We start from the raw sequence: 23,097 nt of genomic DNA, 5'->3' as shown, positions 1-23,097 counted from the left end.
TTTCTCACTTGTTTTGCTTGCCAACCAATATGGCGCCGTGCACTGCATCATGGGTACTGGAGCCAACCAATATGGCGCCGTGCACTGCATCATGGGTACTGGAGTCTCACCCTCCCCCCTCGACACCACGACACCTCCCTTTTCCACAAGACGAAGAGTCATGAAAACAACAAACTTTGATTGACGTCGGATTCGACGAGGTGAATGAAGCCGAAGTAAAAAAAAAAAAGCAGAAAACTGATGTATAAATATCATGGTAGCAAAATGAAACCGTTTAAACTTCACAAAACCAAATAAAGATCAAGACGACGTGGCATTACCACAGGTCGGCCAGACTTGGTATGGGCCGTGGTCAAGCTCTGCGAAGGAGGAAACATGTGACTACAATTGGCAGACTGTGCCGAACTATCTCGACTATAGTAGTGTGAGTGACGTCATGGTTCACTGGTTCGCCATTCCTGTTCACGGTGTGTTTGAGGGTAAGGCGTGGCTCCGTGAAGAGTGAGGCGTGGCTCCGTGAAGAGTGAGGCGTGGCTCCGTGAAGAGTGAGGCGTGGCTTCGTGAAGAGTGAGGCGTGGCTTCGTGAAGAGTGAGGCGTGGCTCCGTGAAGAGTGAGGCGTGGCTTCGTGAAGAGTGAGGCGTGGCTTCGTGAAGAGTGAGGCGTGGCTCCGTGAAGAGTGAGGCGTGGCTCCGTGAAGGGTGAGGCGTGGCTCCGTGAAGAGTGAGGCGTGGCTTCGTGAAGAGTGAGGCGTGGCTCCGTGAAGAGTGAGGCGTGGCTCCGTGAAGAGTGAGGAGTGGCTTCGTGAAGAGTGAGGCGTGGCTTCGTGAAGAGTGAGGCGTTGTTGGTGTCACGTGATTTATTTAATCACTTATAACCCCCCACCCGCAAGCCCTTCGGTGAATTGACGACTGTGGTGAAACTTGATCGAGAAACCTTATTAACGAGTTTCTAATCGGTTTCCTTTCCACACTAATTACCGATTGTTCTTACTCGTTAAATAATATGAGCTGTGTAGACGTGCGACGCTTGGAGGAGGATCTGGTGTTCGTGGATGTTTCCAATGCGTGACTGAAGCGGAGATTGGGGGTTTTTATTCGATTAGTTTGTGTTGTTTGTTTTTTTTTACCCATAAATTGATTTTTTAGTCTGGTGACGAGTGAATGGTTTAATTTCAAGACGAGCTTCACCATTTGGTCGTCGGTGACCATCGCGAGCCAATCGTGGACGTGCTTCAGCCATGCCGTCACCTGTACCTTTATCCCGGTTTCGTGGGCGATCACCGAGCAGCCACCTTGGTGAGACGGATATTTTTATTCTTTCAAAGTGAAACGATCTTGTTCTTCTTATTCTGCCTTAAGTTCGGGTCAAAGTTGAACGAGCCACGCGGATCCTGATCCCACGATGGAGGTGAAACACTTGTTGTTTTGTTATAAAAATTGTTCTGCTCACGTTGAGGTGTGTCACCTTGCACAGTAGGTAGTTTTTAAGTGAGAGTGCACTGAGCCTCGTCCCTTCAAAACTCCCAATGTTTGAATGAATGATATGGATGTCTGTGAGGATTTCCTTGCGATCAGGTTAACATTTTCAAACAAGCAAAAGGCGTCTTCGACCAGGTTTGGTGGTTGTGGTGGGGGGGGGGATGCATTGTTTGTGGGGGGGGATGCATTGTTTGTGGTGGGGGGATGCATTGTTTGTGGTGGGGGGGATGCATTGTTTGTGGTGGGGGGGATGCATTGTTTGTGGTGGGGGGGATGCATTGTTTGTGGTGGGGGGATGCATTGTTTGTGGTGGGGGGGGATGCATTGTTTGTGGTGGGGGGGATGCATTGTTTGTGGTGGGGGGGATGCATTGTTTGTGGTGGGGGGATGCATTGTTTGTGGTGGGGGGGATGCATTGTTTGTGGTGGGGGGATGCATTGTTTGTGGTGGGGGGGGATGCATTGTTTGTGGTGGGGGGGGATGCATTGTTTGTGGTGGGGGGGATGCATTGTTTGTGGTGGGGGGGGATGCATTGTTTGTGGTGGGGGGGATGCATTGTTTGTGGTGGGGGGGGATGCATTGTTTGTGGTGGGAGGGCGATACATTGTTTGTGGTGGGGGGATGCATTGTTTGTGGTGGGGGGATGCATTGTTTGTGGTGGGGGATGCATTGTTTGTGGTGGGGGGGATGCATTGTTTGTGGTGGGGGGGATGCATTGTTTGTGGTGGGGGGATGCATTGTTTGTGGTGGGGGGGATGCATTGTTTGTGGTGGGAGGGCGATGCATTGTTTGTGGTGGGAGGGCGATGCATTGTTTGTGGTGGGAGGGCGATGCATTGTTTGTGGGGGGGGGATGCATTGTTTGTGGGGGGGATGCATTGTTTGTGGTGGGGGATGCATTGTTTGTGGGGGGGGGGATGCATTGTCTGTGGTGGGGGGGGGGATGCATTATCTGGTAGTTTGGGTGTGCCTTTCCTGAAGCTACATCGAACAAGGAAATTAAATAAACCCGTCAAGCAAACGACTTCATTTCATGGGAGGAATAGGGGTGGGGGAAGTGTGGGAGGCTTGAGAACATCACCAGGGTGTGAAAGAAAATAAAGAGTTTGGGAGGGGGGGGCGTGGTGTGTGTGAAGGCGGTTTTAGAGTGAAGGATGTACAACACGAACCACAATATACCTTCATTCAGCACACATTCACACAATCACCCATCAATGCTCAAACTACCTAAGAGTCCTGCCAACATCCCCATACCCCTCTATATTCATAACTTCCAGGCAGCTATCAAATTCTAATTGAAACTCGTCTACTTTTTCTGCTGCCACTACCTTACCAGGAGGTCATTCCATGCATTAACTACTCTTATTCTCTGAGTAAAAACCCCTGCCTTACTACTGTCTTAATTCTCCTCTTCTTTACTTCTTAATTCTCCTCACTCTTCACGGTTCAGGCTATGAACCCTGGTCCTATCACTGTCTACGCTTAAATAATTATTAAATTATATTCCATTTCCTAATCTTGGAAGAATATCAGAAAATATTACCCAACAACCCTTTGCTCACTCGCTGCCCACCTCCGCTGCCCCCCTCCACTGCCCCGCCTCCGCTCGCTGCCCCCCCCTCTGCTGCCTCCACTCGCTGCTTCCTCCCGCTGCCTCTGCTCGCTGCTCCCGCTGCCTCCGCTCGCTTATCCCCTCCTCCGCTCGCTGCTCCCCTCCTCCGCTCGCTGCTCCCCTCCTCCGCTCGCTGCTCCCCCTCCTCCACTCGCTGCCCACCCCCTCCGCTGCCTCCGCCCGCTGTCCCCTTCCCCGCATCCCCAATCTACTTTCTCAACAATCCTCTTGAAGAAATACTTTCATTCAAGCTTCTGGTTCTCACTATCTGCCATGATCTTTCCCAGGAAAGTCACATTTCCAACCTGCCCTCCAAAGCCAGTCGCCGACTGGGAATCCTCCATTGTGCAAAGTCCTTCCTTGGCACACTTGAGCTCCTGACCACAAACAAAGCTTTTGTCCACAGCCTGATGGAGTACTGCTCTCCCCTCTGGACTGGTGCTCCTGCCTCTCGGCTTTCTCTGCTTCACACTGCGGAAACCAAGGCATTTAGGATCATTGGTATCTTCCATGATGAGGCTGAGTCTTTGGGCCTCTCACTCTCTCACTGCAGGCAGGTCGGTGGTCTTTGTCTTCTACCATCTCCTCTCCAGCCTCACCCCCCTGCTCTGTCTGGGATATGTCCTCCCCCCCCATATTTCTGCAGGGCGCTCAATGTCCATCAGCAACCTCCTTCTGGTAAAACTATCAAAATCAAGAATCGCTGTGCACCTTCATTCTTTCATTCTTCTTTTTTTTTTCCACCTTTGGAATAAACTCCCACACTCTCTTCAATCCCACTCTTACTCCAGGTCTTTAAAACAGCTGTTCACCACCATTTCTTATCTTCCCCCATCCAAAACTACGATCTTTTCTACTCCCGCAAACCCATCTCCTTCAAATTCCATGCTTTCCTTCCTGAAAGTCCCTGTTGTGTCCATCTTCTTTACCCTGTGTACCCCACCCCATCCTTCTCCCTTCCACAGATCTCCTCATGTCTCTGTTCCCCACTTGTTTTTTTTCCTTCCCCCTCTCACCCCACTTGTCTCCTGCTCCCCTTGTTGTGCTTTTCTGTTTGTTAGCTCTCATACAAACCTCGACAATGTATACAAAAAAAAATGAATGTCAGACTCGTCTTGGAGCATGATCATAAATAGATGCAAGATAAATATTGTAAGATATCAGTGCAGTTTGGCATTAATTGCAAGTACATCAGTAGATGGACAACTCAACTTGGTATATGAGATTTTGACTTGGGATCACAGCATCAAAAACTGCACTCAGAAGGTGGTAAGAATAACAGCTCGGCTTCATATGCATTTCTCTTCTGCCTTCTATTTAAATCGACCTTCTTTCAGACTGCTCAGTGAAATGACGATTAATTTACAATGCTGTTTTGCAAATGTGACCATTTTGATGAATGCACAGCTTCCAATGAATATGGATGTAAGAAGACTGACATGATGTGACATGCAGTGTTAACAGGTTAGGTCAGGTATGGGAGCAAGTGCTGGAGCAGCATGTCGCTGCATCCACTTTCGGCCGGTACTCCAGGGGCCTCCGTCTGGCCATCCCACAGGCAGATGCCTGGCCCATCCCCATCTCCTTGAGATTCTGATCAACCTGCTGCAACCATGAGGCACGTGGTCAGCCTATTTGCCTCCTCCACTCACGAGGCTCCCTCGTTGAGAGAATATGGTGAGCAGGATCAGCGTCAGGAAAACGAGCAACATGTCCATACAGCCGCAGTGGACGCTCATGGACTGTGCAAGTAACAAATCTCATTTCAGTCTGTCTCAGCAACTGCTCATTGGACACAGTCTGACCAACGATAGCAAATAATTCTCCGAAGAGACCTAGATTCAAAGGAATTGAGTCTCCATCTCAGATCCCTGGTCGGAGTCCAAGTCTCACATCCATAGAGCAAGACTGGAAGCACCAAGGACCTGAAGACTCGACTTTCGTCCTACCGCACAGGTACCGGAAGTGCCACACCCCATGATCCAGTGAATTAATGACTCCCCAGGCCCGACCCAGACGTCTGTTGACCTCTGGCTCACAGCCAGCGGAGACATGAATATCACTGCCAAGTTAAGTGAATCTCTGTGACCTCAACATCCTCGCCACAAGTGGGTACAGATGGGATATCAGCATCCAAGATGTCATTGAAAGCCTGGATCTTAGTTTTGACCCAGGAAACCTGTAATCCCAGCAGCTCCGACTCCTCATTCAGCACCTTGAGGGCCCCCAAAAGGATATCTTGAGTCTCCGCAAAGATGACTGCATCATCTGTGAAATCAAGGTCAGATATCTTGACATTCCCAATCGATGCATGGCAGCTTGATCTCTCCGACATCCTCCCCAGAATCCAGTCCATACAAGCGCTGAAAAGTGTGGGGGCCAGTACACACACCTGATGAACTGTAAATAAGGCAGAGATGGTATAACCACATCTCACAGAACTCTCAGTACCTGAGTAGAGTTCAGACATCAGATCGATCAGTTTTGGTGGCACCCCACGAAGGCGAAGAATCCTCTACAAGGCATCCCGATTCACTGCATCAAATGCTTTACAGAGATCAACATGGGCTGCGAGCAGCCCCTGCTAAATCTTTGTCTATGATCGGTGAGAATCCGAAGAGCAAGGATACGGTCAATCGTTGACCTCTGGTGTAAAGCCTGACTGCTCAAGCAGATGTTGGCGAACCCTATCAAAAATTATCCCAGCAAAGACCTTGCCCGGCACTGAGAGCAGCGTCACCCCTCGGTAGTTGTTGCAGTCTTGGCGATCACCCTTCCCTTTCCAGAGAAGGACAACAAGGCCCGTCTTCCAGTCAGTTGGGTTGATGCCTGTGTTCCAGGCAGAGCACAGAACTGCATGCAACGACATGAGTGCAGCATTTTCACCAGCGTTGAGAGGTTAATCATGGATGCCACAGATCCCTGGAGCTTTACCCCTTTTAAACCGGTTCACCACAGCCTGTGTTTCCACAACCGAAGGTGGATCACAGTTGATTGAAGTCTTATAGGGATTGCAACACCACTGACATCCAATTCGACAGTTGGTGGATCAGCCTGGTACAACCACTCAAAGTAACTGGCCCAGCGGGCCTTCATTCGGACTCCTCTGTCAAGAGCCCACTACCCTCTGCTCAAACTGCAGTACACCGAGGGACGGGCTTGGACGAAAGTAATGTGCGAATTCCCCTGTAAGCAGGATGAGAATCACTTGACCACAGGTGATGCTCTACCTCCTCACAGATTCCTTGCACATAGGCCTCCTTGTCCACCCTTGGCGCATGTACAGTTTTATGCCACAGCTCACCTCTGCCATTCAGCCTGGCACTGCGACTCTTGGAAATGGTATCCAGTGTCCCTTGAGAGACAAAATTCCTCTTCGCCCTCCGGTGAGTTCCAAGACATCTCCCGGCAACATCAAGGACGGTTGTCTTGAATGCACTCCACATCTCTTCAGGATCCCCCAAAGCACCCACACCCCCCAAATCACAATTCAGCCTGTTTGAAAACTCTTCAACTACCCACTCATTCTTGAGATTGCCAAACATCCAGCCTAGGCTCGGATGGTACAATTCTCCTGGATTTAAGGTGTAACTTAAGAGTTAATACAACAAGCCGGTGGTCAGTATTGAGGAACTGAGCACTCCGGTAGACCCTTCAGTTTTGGATCATCCTCCAGCGCCCATCAATGAGCACATGGTTAATCTCCTTTGCCATACCGCCAGCATTGGAATACCAAGTCCAGCAATGAGCTTGTGGGCGCTGAAACCATGAACCGGCCACCCTAAGTCCATGACTTCTTGCAAAGTCAAGGAACTTCGTGATATTCTGGTTCACAGTTCCAGACCCATGGGGACCAACACATGTCTCATAACCATCCCTATCAGTTCCAGTCGATGCATTGAAATCCCCCAAGACGAGAAGTGCATCTCGCCTTGGGCACTGATCAACCACAGACTCTAGCGTGGTACAGAATGCGCCCTTCACGGTGAGATCACTGGCGTCAGTCTGAGTATATACAGAGACCATACCAGGGAAATTATACCCAAGGAGTGATGAATGCTTCGTCTCACAATATGCTCGTTGACCAGTGTTGCCTCAATTTCATTGGAGTCAGCTTATTGGACACAGCTTCAGCAACTCCTTGGCCATGGTAACCATCAGAGTCACCAGACCAATAGGTGTAATCAACGGCCATGATCTCGCCGCAATCCGGTCTCCGAACCTGAGTGCTGCAATACCAATGTCCAAACGCTTGAGCTCAGATGATAACAGAGACAGGAGATCATCCTCTGAGGGATAGGACATTCCAGGCACCCATCTGAAGGGACTGCCTCAGGTTAACCCAAAGAGACCTCTGTCTGGTGGACGACACCTCAGCACTACCCTGACACACTCTCCCGCAATCTGACCCGGGAATGTTACCCCTTGGTTTCCCTCCTATCATCAAAGATTGGGGGTCCCGAAAGCTTTGCCCCAATCTCGTCATCCGGTGAGCTGCCCTGTGAAGGGAAGCTGCACAGGAGGTACTCCCACGGAGTGGGTTTTCAGATTTTTTTTCTTTTATCCTTCTGGAATGTTTTGCGGAATGAAGGGTTTTACGGTGGCCGGAGTGCAAATCCTGCCACCAACCTCCTAATAAGTAACCCAACTGCAGGAGGATGTCCGCAGACACAGTTTAGCACTAGATGTGGATGGCCGTTGGCTCACAAGGAGCTCCTCCGCCCTTTGACAGGTTTTTTTTTTTTCTTCATCCTGCTGGGTGTCCATATCCAAACACCCTCCTCACCAAGAAACTTGGTGAGGGAGACTGTTTGTTTAGTCGCTGGCAACCTGACCATGGAGCAGCTTAGTACAGGGTTACATGGTACCTGTTGCAAGTCACAGATCTCATTTGACCTGACCTGACCTGACTAACAATCGCTGCTTATCTACCTACAAAGGAAACGAACTCGAACCACATAGCTAAGTTGGCTTTCAAAACCAGTCACCGACTGTCATGCATATTCCTTCTTTGGCACACCTGAATTCCTATCCACCTGCGAGGTCTTCATCCGCAGCTTGATGGGGTATGGATTACTGCTCTCATCTGAGCTGGCACCCATGCCTCTCACCTTGTTGAGCTGGACGCTGTGGAAACCACGACCTTCAAGATCATTTGAATATCTCACGATTAATCTGAGTCTATCCCTTTCCCATCACAGGCAGGTCAATGTTCTCTGGCTCATACCACCTCCTTTCTGGTCATGCACCCTCTCCCCTGCCCCTTCCTTGCTCTCCCCCTGCCCTCCGGTTCCTCTAGGGTGCACAAGGTGTGCCAAAAATCCAGAATCACTTCTCACCTCATTCTTCTTTTCCCCACCCGTGGAAGCAACTTCCTTGGTCTCTTCAATTGCATCCTTCCCTTCATGTCTTCAAGATGGCTGTTCTCCACCATCTGCGATCATCCCCCATCCACAACCATGATCTTTTCTACCCCATTTAACCCTACCCAAGCCACCTCTCTCCAGGTTCCCATTCCTCTTCTGTGATTGAGAGTTTGTGGTTGTATCTATCTTGTTCACCCCTGTATCCTCTGCTTCCTCTCTTTCTTCACCACATCCCTGATTTCTCAAACTCTCCTTCTGTTTTGTCCATCACTGCTATTGGTGTGTCGCCTCCCCAAACCCCTCTTTATCCTGTTCTTATTCTGTTGTGTCCTGATTTGATTTGTGCTGTGTTCTCACTCCTCCATGAGCCTCCAAACTGGAAACAAAAAAAAGTCAGAGTTGCTATTGTGAGCCTCCCCATGCTTGAGAGATGAAAAACAGAATTGGAATTTTGGGGATAAGTGAACATCCACGAACTGGTTTTGAGAAGTTTCAATGTGTCGATTACAAGTTTTCTGGTCATGAAAACTGTAAAAGAAATGGAGTGGCAGTGATTTGCAATAAGATGGGATACAACCTAGTCAATGATAGGTTAAATAAGTGCGGTTGAAAGGACATCCAGTTGATACTACCATCGTACAGATATATGCTCCAACTCAGAGAAAATGTAGCAGTTGGGGAAAATGTGGAGTTTTCTGGAAAATTTCACAACCTGGTCGAACAGGTGCCCAAAGGAGATGTTTTATTCTGGAAACTGGAATGCAAAACATTGGAGAATCGGGAGCAGCACGGATTTAGTATCCAAAATGAGGCAGGGGAGTGAATGCTGGAATTCTGTGTGGAGAATGAGCTCGTAATCAATTGTAAGGACGACGAACACTGTACTCCCCCTCGTGGGCTTTCATTAATTGAAAACATTTTTGTTTTGCATTTTCTTTCTTGGATCTTGGGTTGGTGTGGTGTTCGCGCAGGCATGATGGGCTGAATGGCCTCCACCTGTGTTGGATTTCCTTGTTGTTTCCTTGTAATTGCAAACACATGGCTTCACCTGATGGGAAACAAAGAAATCAGATCGATTCCATTATATTCAACGGAAGATGGGGAAGTGCTGTGCAAGTTGCCAAAACTCTGCCAGGAGCAGACTGTGCGACAGATCATGAACTCTTTGTGGCAAAACTGTCAAATTAAGAAAGGTGAAAAACAAAAACACAAACTCTGACCAGACATGATATGCAAAGACCCATCTTGAGAGTTCATAGAATGCCTTACAGTCTTGAGAAAAAGGACATTGGAAACGTCTTTAAAACCCTTCCCTTGCATTTCCAAGCACAATCTCTATTTCCTATGAGCCACAATTTTGTCCAAATTTCTATATTCCCAACTCTGAGAGAGCAAGTAGCTAATTTGATTGGTCGAGGTGGCGTAATATTTTTTCCAAGCACTGCTAAACTGGAGGTTCTTGGAAGTGGCAACAAAACAATTTGTGTTCTACATTGTGCAAGTGTGTAATTCGATTGAAATATAAAATAAAGGTTTTAAAGGCTAGCAGGAAAAAAAAAAATTGGGGGGGGGGGGTTTGTTAGCCTAACCTAACCCTAACCCTAACAGTTTACCGCTGTTGATGTACTTGCTTTTACACCACCTTATTTAAAACGTTGCATTAGTTGTTCGTGCCTGTTGTTTGTGTCCTTTATGATGTCCCTAAAAATGTTGTTTCCTGTTTGGAATGATTTTCAATTTTGCTAGACAAGCAGACAGACTATAAAAAACATACAAAAAAAAAATGAACCAATGTCACCCGCAGGGTGACCCGTATCTTGCCAAAAGGTGACCACGTGTGACTTCTTTAAGGTCACACTGAGGTGAACAGAGCTGCAATCCACCAGGAGCGACTCCTTGAGGAATATCAGCCTACGAGAGATTCCGATGAGAATCGTTCTGCAGAGTAACCATGAAAAATATGCTTTTGCCTCATAACGTCACCAAATGACGTCATAATGTCTCAAGCTTGACATATCTAGAAAGCACTCATCGAGGTGTTCAATTTGAGGTACTACACGATATGTTTCCTAAAACTTGAAAATTTGACCTCGGGGTCAAATATGTTTGACCTTAGGCGCTAACCATGAAGGTCAAGGCCAATCGCCACCAAAAATTAATCAGCTGAGCGCCAGACCATGAACTATATTCCCATGAAGTTTGAAGACGATCCGATCAAAATTACTCAAAAATTAAGGGTTTTGTCGACTCCCCTGATTTGCGCCAAAGTGACCTTGACCTTCAAAATTTTATGCGCTGAAAGGGACCTCTATAGGCCTCTGATATGCGAAGTTACAAAAATTTCCAATGATAACTGTGCTCTGCAGAGTGATTTATACGTGATTACAGACCAAAAAATAAAAATAAATAAAAAACATGAAGGTCAAGGCCAATCACCACCAAAAATTATCCGCTGAGCTCCAGACCATGAACTATATTCCCATGAAGTTTGAAGACGATCCGATCAAAATTACTCAAAAAATAAGGGTTTCGTCGACTCCCCTGATTTGCGCCAAAGTGACCTTGACCTTTGACCTTGACCTTCAAAATTTTGTGCACTGAAAGGGACCTCTATAGGCCTCTGATATGCGAAGTTACAAAAATTTCCGATGATAACTGTGCTCTGCAGAATTTTTGTATACGTGATTACAGACAAAAAAAAACAAAAACAAAAACAAAAAAAACATACAAGCTGACTAACATATCTTGCAAAACTTCGTTTTGGCAAGATAAAAAAAACCTTCCTCTGTGCGCATGTGGGCTCAGGATGAGATCCCGTACAGAATGCCAAAGTCCTGCTAAATTGCAGCTTTATGTTCTACGGTGTTCAAAATATAGCATTCAATTGAAGTAAAGTTGTTCCTCGATCACATTTTCATATCTGTGGACAAAGTGAACCAATTGAATCACCCTGCTTTTCGCTTTGCACGTGGGGTATAAAGGTTAAAAAAAACAAAAACGTTTTGCTGGGCTTGGTTGACTGAATGCCAGACAAATTGTGGCAAGAGGTTGTGTAGACATTGTAAAAGGAGTGGAAAGCAAGTATAAAGAAGAATGCTCAATGAGTGTAAGAAGAGGCAATACATATTGCAGGCAGAAGAAGAGAGATGAAAACAAAAGACCCATCAAGAGAAGACACTAAGCAGTTAATTACTGACTTCCAATGACAACCTTGGAAAGACAAAGATAATTATGTCAAAAGTATGCATGGAAATATAGAGAGTGACAACAAAGTGAGAAAAACAAGAGATCTTTCTCAAGATATCAGAGAGATTACAGGAAAGTTTTGGTCTAGAGTTGGGGCCCCTGAGAATAGAATAGGAAAATGTGAAAGAAAGAAAGACTACACTGAAACTCTATGCAAACGAGATAGGAATATGAAGGCAACCTTCAAATAAAGAGAATAAGAACAACAACCAGTTGTGCCAGAATGTGACGTATGTAAAGAGCCCTGGAAGAGCTGTCAAATGGAAAAGCACCGGGTACCGACTATGTTCCAACAGAACTCTTTAAGGTAGTTGGGGAGGAGGCAATCAAAGTTTTAACAGCTATCTGGAGCGGGATTGTATGTCCTAAAGGTGGAAGCAGTCAGTCCTCATACCATTGCCAAGGAAAGGGGATCCAAGAGAATGTTCAATTAACCAAACCATTGTTTTCATTTCACATGATAGTGATGTAGTACTAAAGATCACTCAACAGAATGGAAGACTTCATTAAGCGAGAAATACCCGTTGAGCAAGCAGGTTTCAGAAGAGGAAGACTTACTCGAGATAAAATTCCAAATCTGAGGTGGATCAAGGGAATATCAAAGGAAGGTGTATCTCTCTTGCGTTGATCATGAATAGATGTGGATTATTCTGAGAGAAATAGGGAGGTCGGAGCACCTGGTTTTTGTGTGATGAGCTTGTACACTCAACAAGAAGCTTCAGTAGGAACACAGTATGGAGAGATATAATGGTTTGGAATTGGGAAAAAGGGTTATACACAGGTGGATTCTCTCCCCTTGTTCAATCTGCAGAGGGAGTACATCACGAGGTTGGAGTCAGGACTGGAGGAAGATCTATCGACAATAAGGTATGCTGATGGTACCACTCTGTTGGCAGAAAGCAATGAGAACTTGATGAAACTGCTGTAGACAGTGAAGGAGTGAAAAAGCTGGTCCTTTATTTATTTCACCTAAAAACGACCAAAGTCTTGTCGACCAAGATGATCGACATGTTCAGATTGGATTGGGATCATGTGGAAATAATGGAAAGTTTCATCTTCCTGGGTTCTAAGATTGAAGTGAGTGGACAATGTAGAGGATAAATTGATAGACGGTTAGCGTTGAGAACAGCAATATCTGGAAAGACAAATATGTGACAAAACAAACCAATAGGAGGCTCGTTAATGCTCTGGTATTTTCAGTTGCAATTTATGGATGCGAGTCATAGACACTGAAAATGGAAGATGATTGACAGTTTTGAAATGTGGTGTTTGAGACGAATGTTAAAAATTCCATGGACCGCAAGAAGAACAAACAAATCGGTTCTTGAATAAATTATACCACCATGTACATTGGAAGTGTTGATGGTAAAGCAGAAACTGTTGTACTTTGGCACACATCACATGTTACATTTTGGGACATTGAAAATGCGAAGAGAAAACGAAAGCCTGCAGAAATCAACCATCCTGGGTATGATTGAGGAAAGAAGAGGAAGAGGCAGACCTTGTAAAGGCTGCAACCAAGCTGTCTCTACCAGAACTTCAGGAAGCAGTGCAGGATCAGGATGTTTGGAGAAATCTGATCATGAATAGCACCAGAAGTGGAACATGGCTTAACAGAACTCGATAACCCCATGCCTGTGAGGTCACTTTAGCTTTGAATAATTTTTAAAATAAGGGTTCCAATCTGGTCTGTAAAAGGAAGCGTTGGACATGCATAGAAATGTTTAAGTGGGAGTTTGATCGATTCAAAAATTGACATTTTCATTTATCATCGGTCGCAGAACCAGTTGGTAGCCCGGACCATTACCCGCCCGGTTCTCCAACTCCCCTACGACATTTTTTCATCAAATCGGGCTTTGTGCGTGGAAGTCCAGTTGCGGCCCTGCAGGGCCTGCAGTCCTCCGAGTTGCAAGTGGGAGAGAAGATCGGTGCCGGCTCATTTGGCGTCGTGTATCGTGGAGTGTACTGCGGTCATCACGTCGCAGTCAAGAGAATGCACAGAAGGCAGGGTGAGCAGTTCTTTGTAACCCCAACAACTCTTGGTGGGGCTCTTGACTCTTTATTGTCATGATTTTGAGCCATGGCATTGTGCTATTTTAACTGTCCTCCTGAATGTACCTGTACGCTTAATCCAGCATGCCAAGTTTGTGAACAAACACAGACCATTCACAATTTATTATTTCGGTTACATTTGAGGTCAATGCTTTGTTGTTGCTGGTAACAGATTGCCTTGCAATGGATGGCTTGGTCGTCTAAGACTCTGTGATACTGTAACCACCTCTCCCCACTCCTTCCAGGTGAAATTCCAATGTACTAATCAATCATAGTGTAATGTATAATCCTCAAGAACTGCTTTGTTTTTTGCACAATAATATATAATCCTTATTGCCCCTATCTGCTCTTCTTTCCATGCTCTTCTCCAGGTCTTTCTCAGATTGTCTCTTTCCTTCATCTCAGAAAGGTGCAGTTGTCACCCTTATTCCCATGATGGCTTCTAAATCTTAATTGATTTATTCTACTGTATAGCACTTTAGGATTGGGGAGGGTCTGATCAAGCTTTCAGATGGATGACTGTTTGATCCACTCAACTACAAAATGGTCAATTTTATCTCCTCCAGTTCATATATATATATATATATATATATATATATATATATATATATATATATATATATATATATATATATATATATATATGTATATGTATATATATGTATATGTATATGTATGTATATGTATGTATATGTATATATGTATATGTATATGTATGTATATATATATATATATGTATATATATATGTATATATATATATATATATATATATATATATATATGTATATATATATATATATATGTATATATGTATATATATATATATATATATATATGTATATATATATATATATATATATATATATATATATATATATATATATATATATATATATATATATATATATATATATATATATATATATATATATATATATGTGTATATATATATATATATATATATGTGTATATATATATATATATATATATGTGTATATATATACACACACACACACACACACACACACACACACACACACACACACACACACATCATCAGTTTGGCTTCCACCCCTGCTGGTGTTGCTTATTTTAACCCGTAAATGAATGGAGGCACTAAATCTCAAACGAGAGATCAGGACCATGTCTCTGTCCGACATACCTCGAGGTTTCGATATTGTCTGGCATCCAGCATTACTTCCCACGCTTTCTTCTCATGGTATTCAGGGGAGCGAATGGATCCAGCTCGCTCTCGCTGGAGACTGGGTCCGAGCAGCTTGAAGACCGCACGAGGTGGAGAGGTTCGAGATAGGTTCTGGGTTTCAGTTCATCTGTCCCTCCGAGTTGAAGTCATTATTAAAGGCATCAGCCACCATTTCTTGGGTGTGTGTGTGTGCGTACATGTGTTTGTGGGCCGGTCTAACAAGTAGGAAACTTAAGTGCCTGTGTTGTATTTGCTCTACATTTCATAGTAGAACTCTGCTGTAGGTTTTTGCTCGTGTCCTGTCCCCTATCCCCATTCATTCATTGCTTGCATGCTTGTATGGAAATAAATGTCCCCATTGTTAAATGTCACCTGCTCGTTGCATCCCTTCCTCATATTGACTGCCATGGAGTGTTCGGAATGTTAGCTGGCTGATTACAAGCCGATAAAACGTACATCTGGTCCGACGGGGCTTGGCGATATATAACCGCTCGGCAATCGCATACGGAATGAGCTGCTAAAGCGGCTCGTTTTCGTGCAGGTCCCGTTGAGGTATAAACTCCCGGCATTTCTGTCCGCGCGAATAGTTAGGTATATCGACAATTCGGCGATTGACCCTGTAGCGCGTGGACAGAAGAGTTGGCTGGTTTCTGGTGTGTTGAAAACACCCGTAGCTGGGTTTCGGCGTTGATTCGGAAGCTACGACTGGATTGCTCATTCGGTGGGCACGCGCGGTCGTCCGCACGCCGGACGGGCGGAAATCAACAACATTGGTGTCCGAGAGTAGGATTCAAACCCCTCCGTCTCCAAACGAAATTAACGGAACCGGGTCAAGGGTGTGCGAAGCAACCCTCTGGTTCCATTAAATTACGAGCATTTTAAATTAATTCCTGGCACGCAAAATGGCAGCTCAATGCGAGCAGGGGCAGGAGGGAATATATTTATACATGGAATCTATGGCCCAGGACGACACCGTTACACAGGTAGAACTTTCCCCGCAACCGAACTCGGAGCCCGAAGGGGACACGGCGGTGGCGGCTTCTGACACCCCCCCCCCCCTCCGTCAAATTCCTTCCCTGGTCCCCAGCAAAACCATGACCTATAATGGCAAATCGACTGCCACAGGGCCACTTGACACGAGGCAGCTATTGACAATTTTGTTGGCAAAAATGGATGGCATGAAAAAGGAAATGAAGGAAGAAATAAAAAACAGCATGGATAGCATGCAAAGCAAAATGGATGCGCACACTGAGGCAATGAGGGGTGCGATGCAGCACATGGGGCGAAACCTCCAGGAAGGGAAGAACGCAATAAGGACGGGCATAAGAGGAATCATGGCGGCGCCACGTGTTGGAGTGAACGAGCTTGGGGGGAGTGTGGATTGTGTCGGTCCCCCAATGGAGACGAGTGAGGTCATGATGCGGGACGCCGTCACCACGTGTAGGGTGAGACACGTGGAGGTGACGACGGACAGATTTATGGTGACGGAGACTCGCATAATACAGGGAGAAACTAATAAATATGAGGAGACGACACAGGAATTAAAAGTAATAACAGATAACGGAACAACAAAGACGATGGACATAAAAACAGAGACACGGGAAAAGATGGACTAAACTGAAGTCGAGCACACACAGGTAGGGATAGTAATAGGGGACAATGGGGTTGAGCTTGGGGAATGTGTCGTGACCCAGTGCGAGCAGCAGGATAGCCGCCTTCAGGAACGAAGAGAGGGAATATGCCCCCTTGAAGCGGATCGTGACCAGGTGGGTCTGGTCGAGCTTTGCGAGGTTGAGGGGGTGAGTGCTGTGAACGGGTACACGCCGAGCTTGGGGGGTATAGAGACCCCGGGAGCGCTTGTGGTGGCGCGAATCCCCAGCGTGATTGTCCCGGTGTGTGTGGTTAAAGGTGTGAGTGCAGCGAGTGTATTGAAACGTACGCATTGTGTGAGTAAAATGGTGTGTTTAAGGGAGAAGCGCCGTGTGTGAGGAACCGCGTGTGTGAAAGAGCGGTATGAAGTAGAGATGGCGGTTGGTATGCAAGAAAACTCAACCGCATGTCCGAGTGTCATGGCGAGGTGTGCAAGCGTCATGGCACGTGGGAGTGCGTGCGTTGAATGGCGACGAAGACGGCACCAGGCGAGGGACAAGGGCCGTGTAGCGGCCGTAGCTGTTTCGAGGACCGTGCCGGATTCGCAAGGCAGTGCGCGCGGGGTCCATGCTGTGCTTCGCACGAGGCCGCCAAGTGCGTGCCTGCGTAAGTGAAATCCGGTCCGGAAGCGCCCACGGTGGATACAAGCCGATCCTGCGGACGGACAAAAGCTAGGCTGGAAATGTGAATTTGGATCGGACGGGTTTTCCGGGCGAGCGTGTTTGTAAAGCTCCGTGTGGCCTGCGCCTTGCGTTCTGTTCGCGGAGCGCGCAAAGTGGTTTCCCCGATGCGCTGCGTGTACCCCGGCTTGCGCGAGAAATTGTGCGGTTTCGGGGTGCGGGTGACGTCATTGGAGATTCCGCGGCACGGGTTACGGGCGAGCGGAGCACGTGCTCGCGTGGGGAACCCCTCGAAACGCGAGGCTTGCTTGGGATGCGCAGGGTGACGTGGCTGCACGAATGGTTGGAATCCGGCAGAAGGAAATCCCTGCCGGATGTTACCATCCGAGAAGGGACGAGAAACGAGAACAGCTGCCATGACGTCACGGGAAAGGAGCGCAGGTTTGTGAGTTGCCATGCTGGTGCGCAAAAGGAAAAAAAAAAAAAGAAAGAAAAGCAAGCCTTGTCACTTCGAGTATACAGGATTCTCTGGGCAGGGGGTAGGAGACCCCCTTGCTGGGGGCACAGGAAGTACTAGTTAGGGGGATAGGTTAGCGATAGTTAGACTGGCTTCATGGGGACATGGGTTGTTCTTCATGGGGCCCGTGGAATGGATTAGTTAGAGGGATTTCAGTTTAGATTTAGGAAATGGGAATTTTGGGGATTTTTGGACACATGGACAGACTGGAAATCTGTAGTAGAGACGTAACTTAGCTACGTAGAGTAAAAGGAATGTGCATTGATGTAAGGGATGACGAGGGAGCACGAGTTAGTCAGGGGATTTAGTTAGAAGAATGGCAGTGTTGAGTGTGGTGTCAAGTGTACAATGAGTGAGTATGGTACAGCAGGCCCAAGCATGCGAGTGGAGCGAATGTGGTATGCATGGTGCGATGACTGATTGGGGGGAGAAGTGATTCCCACCCAAGGGACCCCGGGGTCGGAGTAATGTTCGTTAGTGGGTTATCCAAATTTACAAAAAGGAGGCCGTTTTGTTATTGGTGTCGAGAGAAGGCATGAAACCCGTTTGGAGGGGTGCAAGAGTTCATGGACCGGCTGGGAGCATGGCTGTTGAAAGGTGTTTTGTTTAGAGGGCACCCCGGGCACCGGATTAGTCGGCCAGAGTAGGCCAAGGGCACAAGAGGGGCCGAGATAGTGTTGTGGGCACGGGCGACCCGTTGGAAACGGGACCTGTAGCGACAGAATGCCACGGGGGCAGTGTGGTGGGCATGTGCGACCCTCGGAAAGGGACCCAGGGCACCAACACGCCACGTGGGCATCGGAGGGGGGCAATGCCAGAGAGGGCAACCCCCCGCGTTCATAGGGAGTAGCTAGGCTCGGAGGCAGCCTGAGGGGCCTGGGGGTGCCATGGTTAGAGTTCGGCAGAGGGGGAGTTCCTGCCAGTTGAGCCATGCTGCCCAGCTACGAAATGGTGCGAGGGCACGAATGAAAATTTGAGGGCAAGGCCCAAATTTATAATGGACACCAACACAGGCGATGGGAATCATGGTTTTTAGAACCGATAGTTTAAAAGTGTGAGGCGTTTTTGGAAAGCCCCGGGGTAGTTTCAGGTGTAATAAATGTTAGGATAGTTAGAAGATGTACCCCTTCACATCATCCATCCCTTCGCTCGTTGTAGGCCACTGGACCCACATTGGTGGATCGCTGAACTCTGAGGAGGCCATTCTGAGGCTTTGTTGGGCCTCGAGACAGGACGCTAGTCTCTCCCTATTCCCCTCCAGAGAGGGAACGTAGGGGTTGGGAGTAGGCTAGGTGGACATGATAGGCTAGCCGGACAGACAATAAAGGGGGTTCGGGAGACAATTATAAAAATAGAGGGGCTAAATTTTGTTGTTGTGTGGCAAATTAAGGGAGTGGGTATGGACAGACAGGCAAAGGCGAAAGAGTGGGGGGAGACAGTAGGCTCGGTCCGAGCCCGCCATCAGAGCGGCCAGCACCACCGCACTCCCTCCAGACCTGATGGAACCACACCAGAGGCCGGCCAGCTTCACCTGCCAGCCTGTTGTGCTGCAGCTGCCTGTTCTGCATGGGCTTTCCTTGCCATGCCTCGTTTGCCTGCTTCTGCAATGACCCCATGCCTGCTAGCGCTTGTTTGCGTTTGCCCCTGTGTCCATCCATTGATCACCATGTGTGCCAGGATCATCCAGTTTTGCAAGGACTGCCCTGCAGGCAGCCCGTGCATCCATCATGTTCATTTGTTTTTGCTACCATCTCCATGCATTCCCCTGCACCAATGACTTTGCAATGACTTTTACCTTTTCCCTTTCACAGATCACAGGTCCTGGGCCATGGTTAATGTAATGGATAAGTAGAGTGAAAATTGTAAATACGTGAACCCCCGCCTGCAGGTTTGTTTTAGTGCCGGCAATTTTAGTTAAGTTGTCCGAATGAGTCTGTGAGTTTCTTTAGTTAGTTACACAGCGCATTAAGTTATTTATTTTTGGGTCATGTATAAAGAAATGTCGCACTCAGGGATCCGAAAGTAAAACGTACGAGGGGAAAACTTACACATGCTGGTCTCTACGAAAATTTGACAACTCGGGACGAGTCTGTAAAAAGGGGAGGGGGTAGTGTTATGAATTTGGAAATCAATCGCACTCAACATACAGGTTCCTTTAGTTCAGTTATGTCGATAAGTACATGCTCTATAGATAGCTCACCTTCCATTGTTTACTGGGCAGAAATCGATTAAATGCACTGTGATTCAATTTAATAGTTAGGGAGCGATCACAACACAAAGGAAGACGCCCCTCCCCCTCTTCTGCGAAGAGGAAGAAGAGCCCTCCCGTTCCGTGATTCATGACGTAAACAACTCCCTCCCGCCCGCGGTTGAGTGGGGGAGGGGGCCGATAAGAATAAAAAAGGGACACTGCTTGGCTCGGGTTAGTGTTCGGGCTTGGCTCGGGTTAGGGTTGAAGGTTTTTTTTTGGTTCTGCTTGGCTCGGTTCGCTTTTTGGGCTCTGGCTTTGTTCGGAAGAGAGGTGGTTCGCTTTTTGTGCTTGGTTCATCGAAAGAGAGTTGAGCTGGTTGCTCGGCTCGAGCTTGTTGGCTGTTCATCGAGAGAGGGAGCGCCAGTTGCGAGAGTCGCGCGTGTTTTGCGCTCTACTTCGTCGTTCTGCTGGCTCTTCTTCGTTCGTGGAGCTCTTTAGTCTTTGTTCTCCGCTTGGTTCCCGGCTTGATGCAACTCCTTGGCCTCATCTTGGAGGTGGTTCTTCAGGGAAGCGACGCATCGACGGGAAGGATCGGCCCCTTGTCTGACCAGCACGTGTTCAGAAACGCGATAGGATTCGCTGGAGCTTGGGAAGGATCTCTGCTCACGGCGATTGGATCCAGCTCGCTCTCGCTGGAGCCCGGGTCCGAGCAGCTTGAAGACTACTCAAGGTGGAGAGGTTCGAGATAGGTTCTGGGTTTCAGCTCATCTGTCCCTCTGAGTTGAAGTCCTTATTAAAGGCATCAGCCACCATTTCTTGGGTGTGTGTGCGTACGTGTGTTTGTGGGCCCGTCTAATAAGTAGGAAACTGTTAAGTGCCTGTGTTGTATTTGCTTTACATTTCATAGTAGAACTCTGCTGTAGGTTTTTGCTCGTGTCCTGTCCCCTATCCCCATTCATTCATTGCTTGCATGCCTGTATGGAAATAAATGGCCCCATTGTTAAATGTCACCTGCTCGTTGCGTCCCTTCCTCACATTGACTGCCATGGAGTGTTCGGAATGTTAGCTGGCTGATTATAAGCCGATAAAACGTACATGTGGTCCGACGGGGCTTGGCGATATATAACCGCTCGGCAATCGCATACGGAACAAGCTGCTTAAGCGGCTCGTTTTCGTGCAGGTCCCGTTGAGGTATAAGCTCCCGGCATTTCTGTCCGCGCGAATAGTTAGTTATATCGACAATTCGGCGATTGACCCTGTAGCGCATGGACAGAAGAGTTGGCTGGTTTATGGTGTGTTAAAAACACCCGTAGCTGGGTTTCGGCATTGATCCGGAAGCTCCGACTGGATTGCTCGTTCGGTGGGCGCGCGTGGTCGCAATTGGGCTGAAGGCGGTCAAGTGGCAATAGTCAAACTTCAACTCTGAAGCAGAATAAACACTTTTCGTTTTACATTCGTTTACATGGCGACATGTGACGTCAGGACGTCATGACATCATCGGTCATTCGCTGACGTCATTACATCTGTCGTCGACAGACCGTTACCGCTGAGAGGTGTAATTCCACTCCTCGAAAATAGCGTCTGCAATGTAAAACCCTCTTCTGCACATGCTGACTACCTCAGAATGTGAATTTCACACAAAAAATGTGACAAACATTGTATCTTCTATATATTAATACTGAAGGACCAATTTTGTGCTCCTCCTCGCGGTCGCGTCACGTTTTTCTCGGTACTGTGACCTGGACTGAAAGAGACTTCATACATGTAAGAGTGCATAGCACATAGTGGCAAGAGTCAATTTTCAACTCTGAAGCAGAATAAACACTTTTCGTTGAGACGGGGTCAGGGAGCGAAGAGGCGGTGGTGGGGGATGAAGAGACGGGGGCGAGGAGTGAAGAGGCGGGGGCAGGGGATGAAGAGACGGGCAGGGAGTGAAGAGGCGGGGGAAAAGGTAAGCAAGTTTTTGGGCGGGGGTAAGCAAATTGAAAGCGGGAGATGGGGCGGGTGATGAGTGGGCGGGGGCTGGGGTGAATTAGGTGGGGTTGAGTGTGAGGGGGTGGACAGGGGGCGGAGGCCCAGGGGCAAGTGGGGTGGGGAATCAAGAGACGGTGGACGGGGAGTGAAGAGTCGGTGGCGGGGCTGGGTAATTAAATTTTTGGGTGGGGGTAAGCAAATTGAAGGCGGGGGGTGGAAGGTGGGGGGAATGCGGTAGGGGCGGGGGATGAGTAGGAGGGGGCAAGCACGCCCTGTCCAGTCCATGTCCCTCGAGTGTGGGTGAGCTGGTGAGGGTGGTTGAATGAACGGAATCCGTCTGTGATGGGGTTTCGGCTAGTATATATTAATATTATCAATCATATCCTCATATACATCACTTGTCTTAATTTCGAATATAAAACTATCTGCATCCATATATAACAATAACACATTATCCTTGTACTTTGATTTTAAATTATTATAGTAATAGTTATACATTAACGACTTTGACAAGTCTAGAATTGATGTTCCTATACAAATAGGTCTATCCATTTCAATACTCTCTTTTTTTCAAATGAATAGCACAAAAGTTCTCTGAAAACACCTCCATTCGCTCAAAACTTGGTCTATTAATTCACTTTGAAGCCTCTTTCCAAGATGTAGCAAGTCTTGTGTTTTGTCGATTCCAAACATTTTCCATAGTCTTTCCAAATACAGCATTATTCATTAATTTATAAAAGTCCTCAAAATCTGTTTTTGCTTCTGTTCTCATTTTTTGTATTAAAATCAATATACTTGAACCAATGACTGTTTAAATTACAAAATTCGATAAAATTTTCTCTCTCAACCCAGCAGATAAATATTGTCTCGATTTCCTTTGATGCAAAACATAACTTTCTTTATCATTTAATGTCGTTAGTAGTTTTTCTGTAGATTTGCCTTTAATATTATATGACTGTTGGTAATAAGCCTGGTGTTGGCTCAGTGGTTAGGGTGGTGGCTTGGTATCCTAGGGTCCTGAGTTCAAGCCCCGTCGGCCGCTGAATTAATACACCAGGGGGTTGACTCAGCCTGTCATCCTTTCGAGGTCGGCGAAATGAGTACCAGTTCCAGTGTGTGTACTGGTAGAGGGGCACTGCATCAGCGACACAGTCGCGCTTCAAGAAATGATAGCTACCCCAGCAGC

At 47.2% G+C, this 23,097-nt stretch overlaps 1 protein-coding gene across 3 annotated transcripts in view; it reads left to right on the top strand.

Annotated features, from left to right (window-relative positions):
* Positions 1–745: 745 nt before the first annotated feature.
* Positions 746–23,097, top strand: part of MOS (MOS proto-oncogene, serine/threonine kinase) — a 38,093-nt gene continuing 15,741 nt past the window's right edge. Inside the window, exons 1-2 of one of the 3 annotated variants that reach the window (XM_085846986.1) lie at positions 746–1,296; positions 13,484–13,711. In XM_085846986.1, coding sequence (XP_085703112.1) covers positions 1,239–1,296; positions 13,484–13,711 — 286 coding nt within the window. In that variant the 5' untranslated portion in view covers positions 746–1,238. Of the gene's footprint in view, positions 1,297–10,693; positions 12,570–13,483; positions 13,712–23,097 lie in introns of those variants that run through there. The other 2 variants (XM_085846985.1, XM_085846987.1) reach the window with 2 other exon arrangements.

This window comes from Eptatretus burgeri, chromosome 11 (genome assembly GCF_056783735.1).
Source record: "Eptatretus burgeri isolate ZD-2024b chromosome 11, Ebu_testis_v1, whole genome shotgun sequence".
NCBI lineage: Eukaryota > Metazoa > Chordata > Myxini > Myxiniformes > Myxinidae > Eptatretus > Eptatretus burgeri.
Note: the sequence above shows the minus strand (reverse complement) of the source record. Positions and strands in the feature narration are given on the sequence as shown.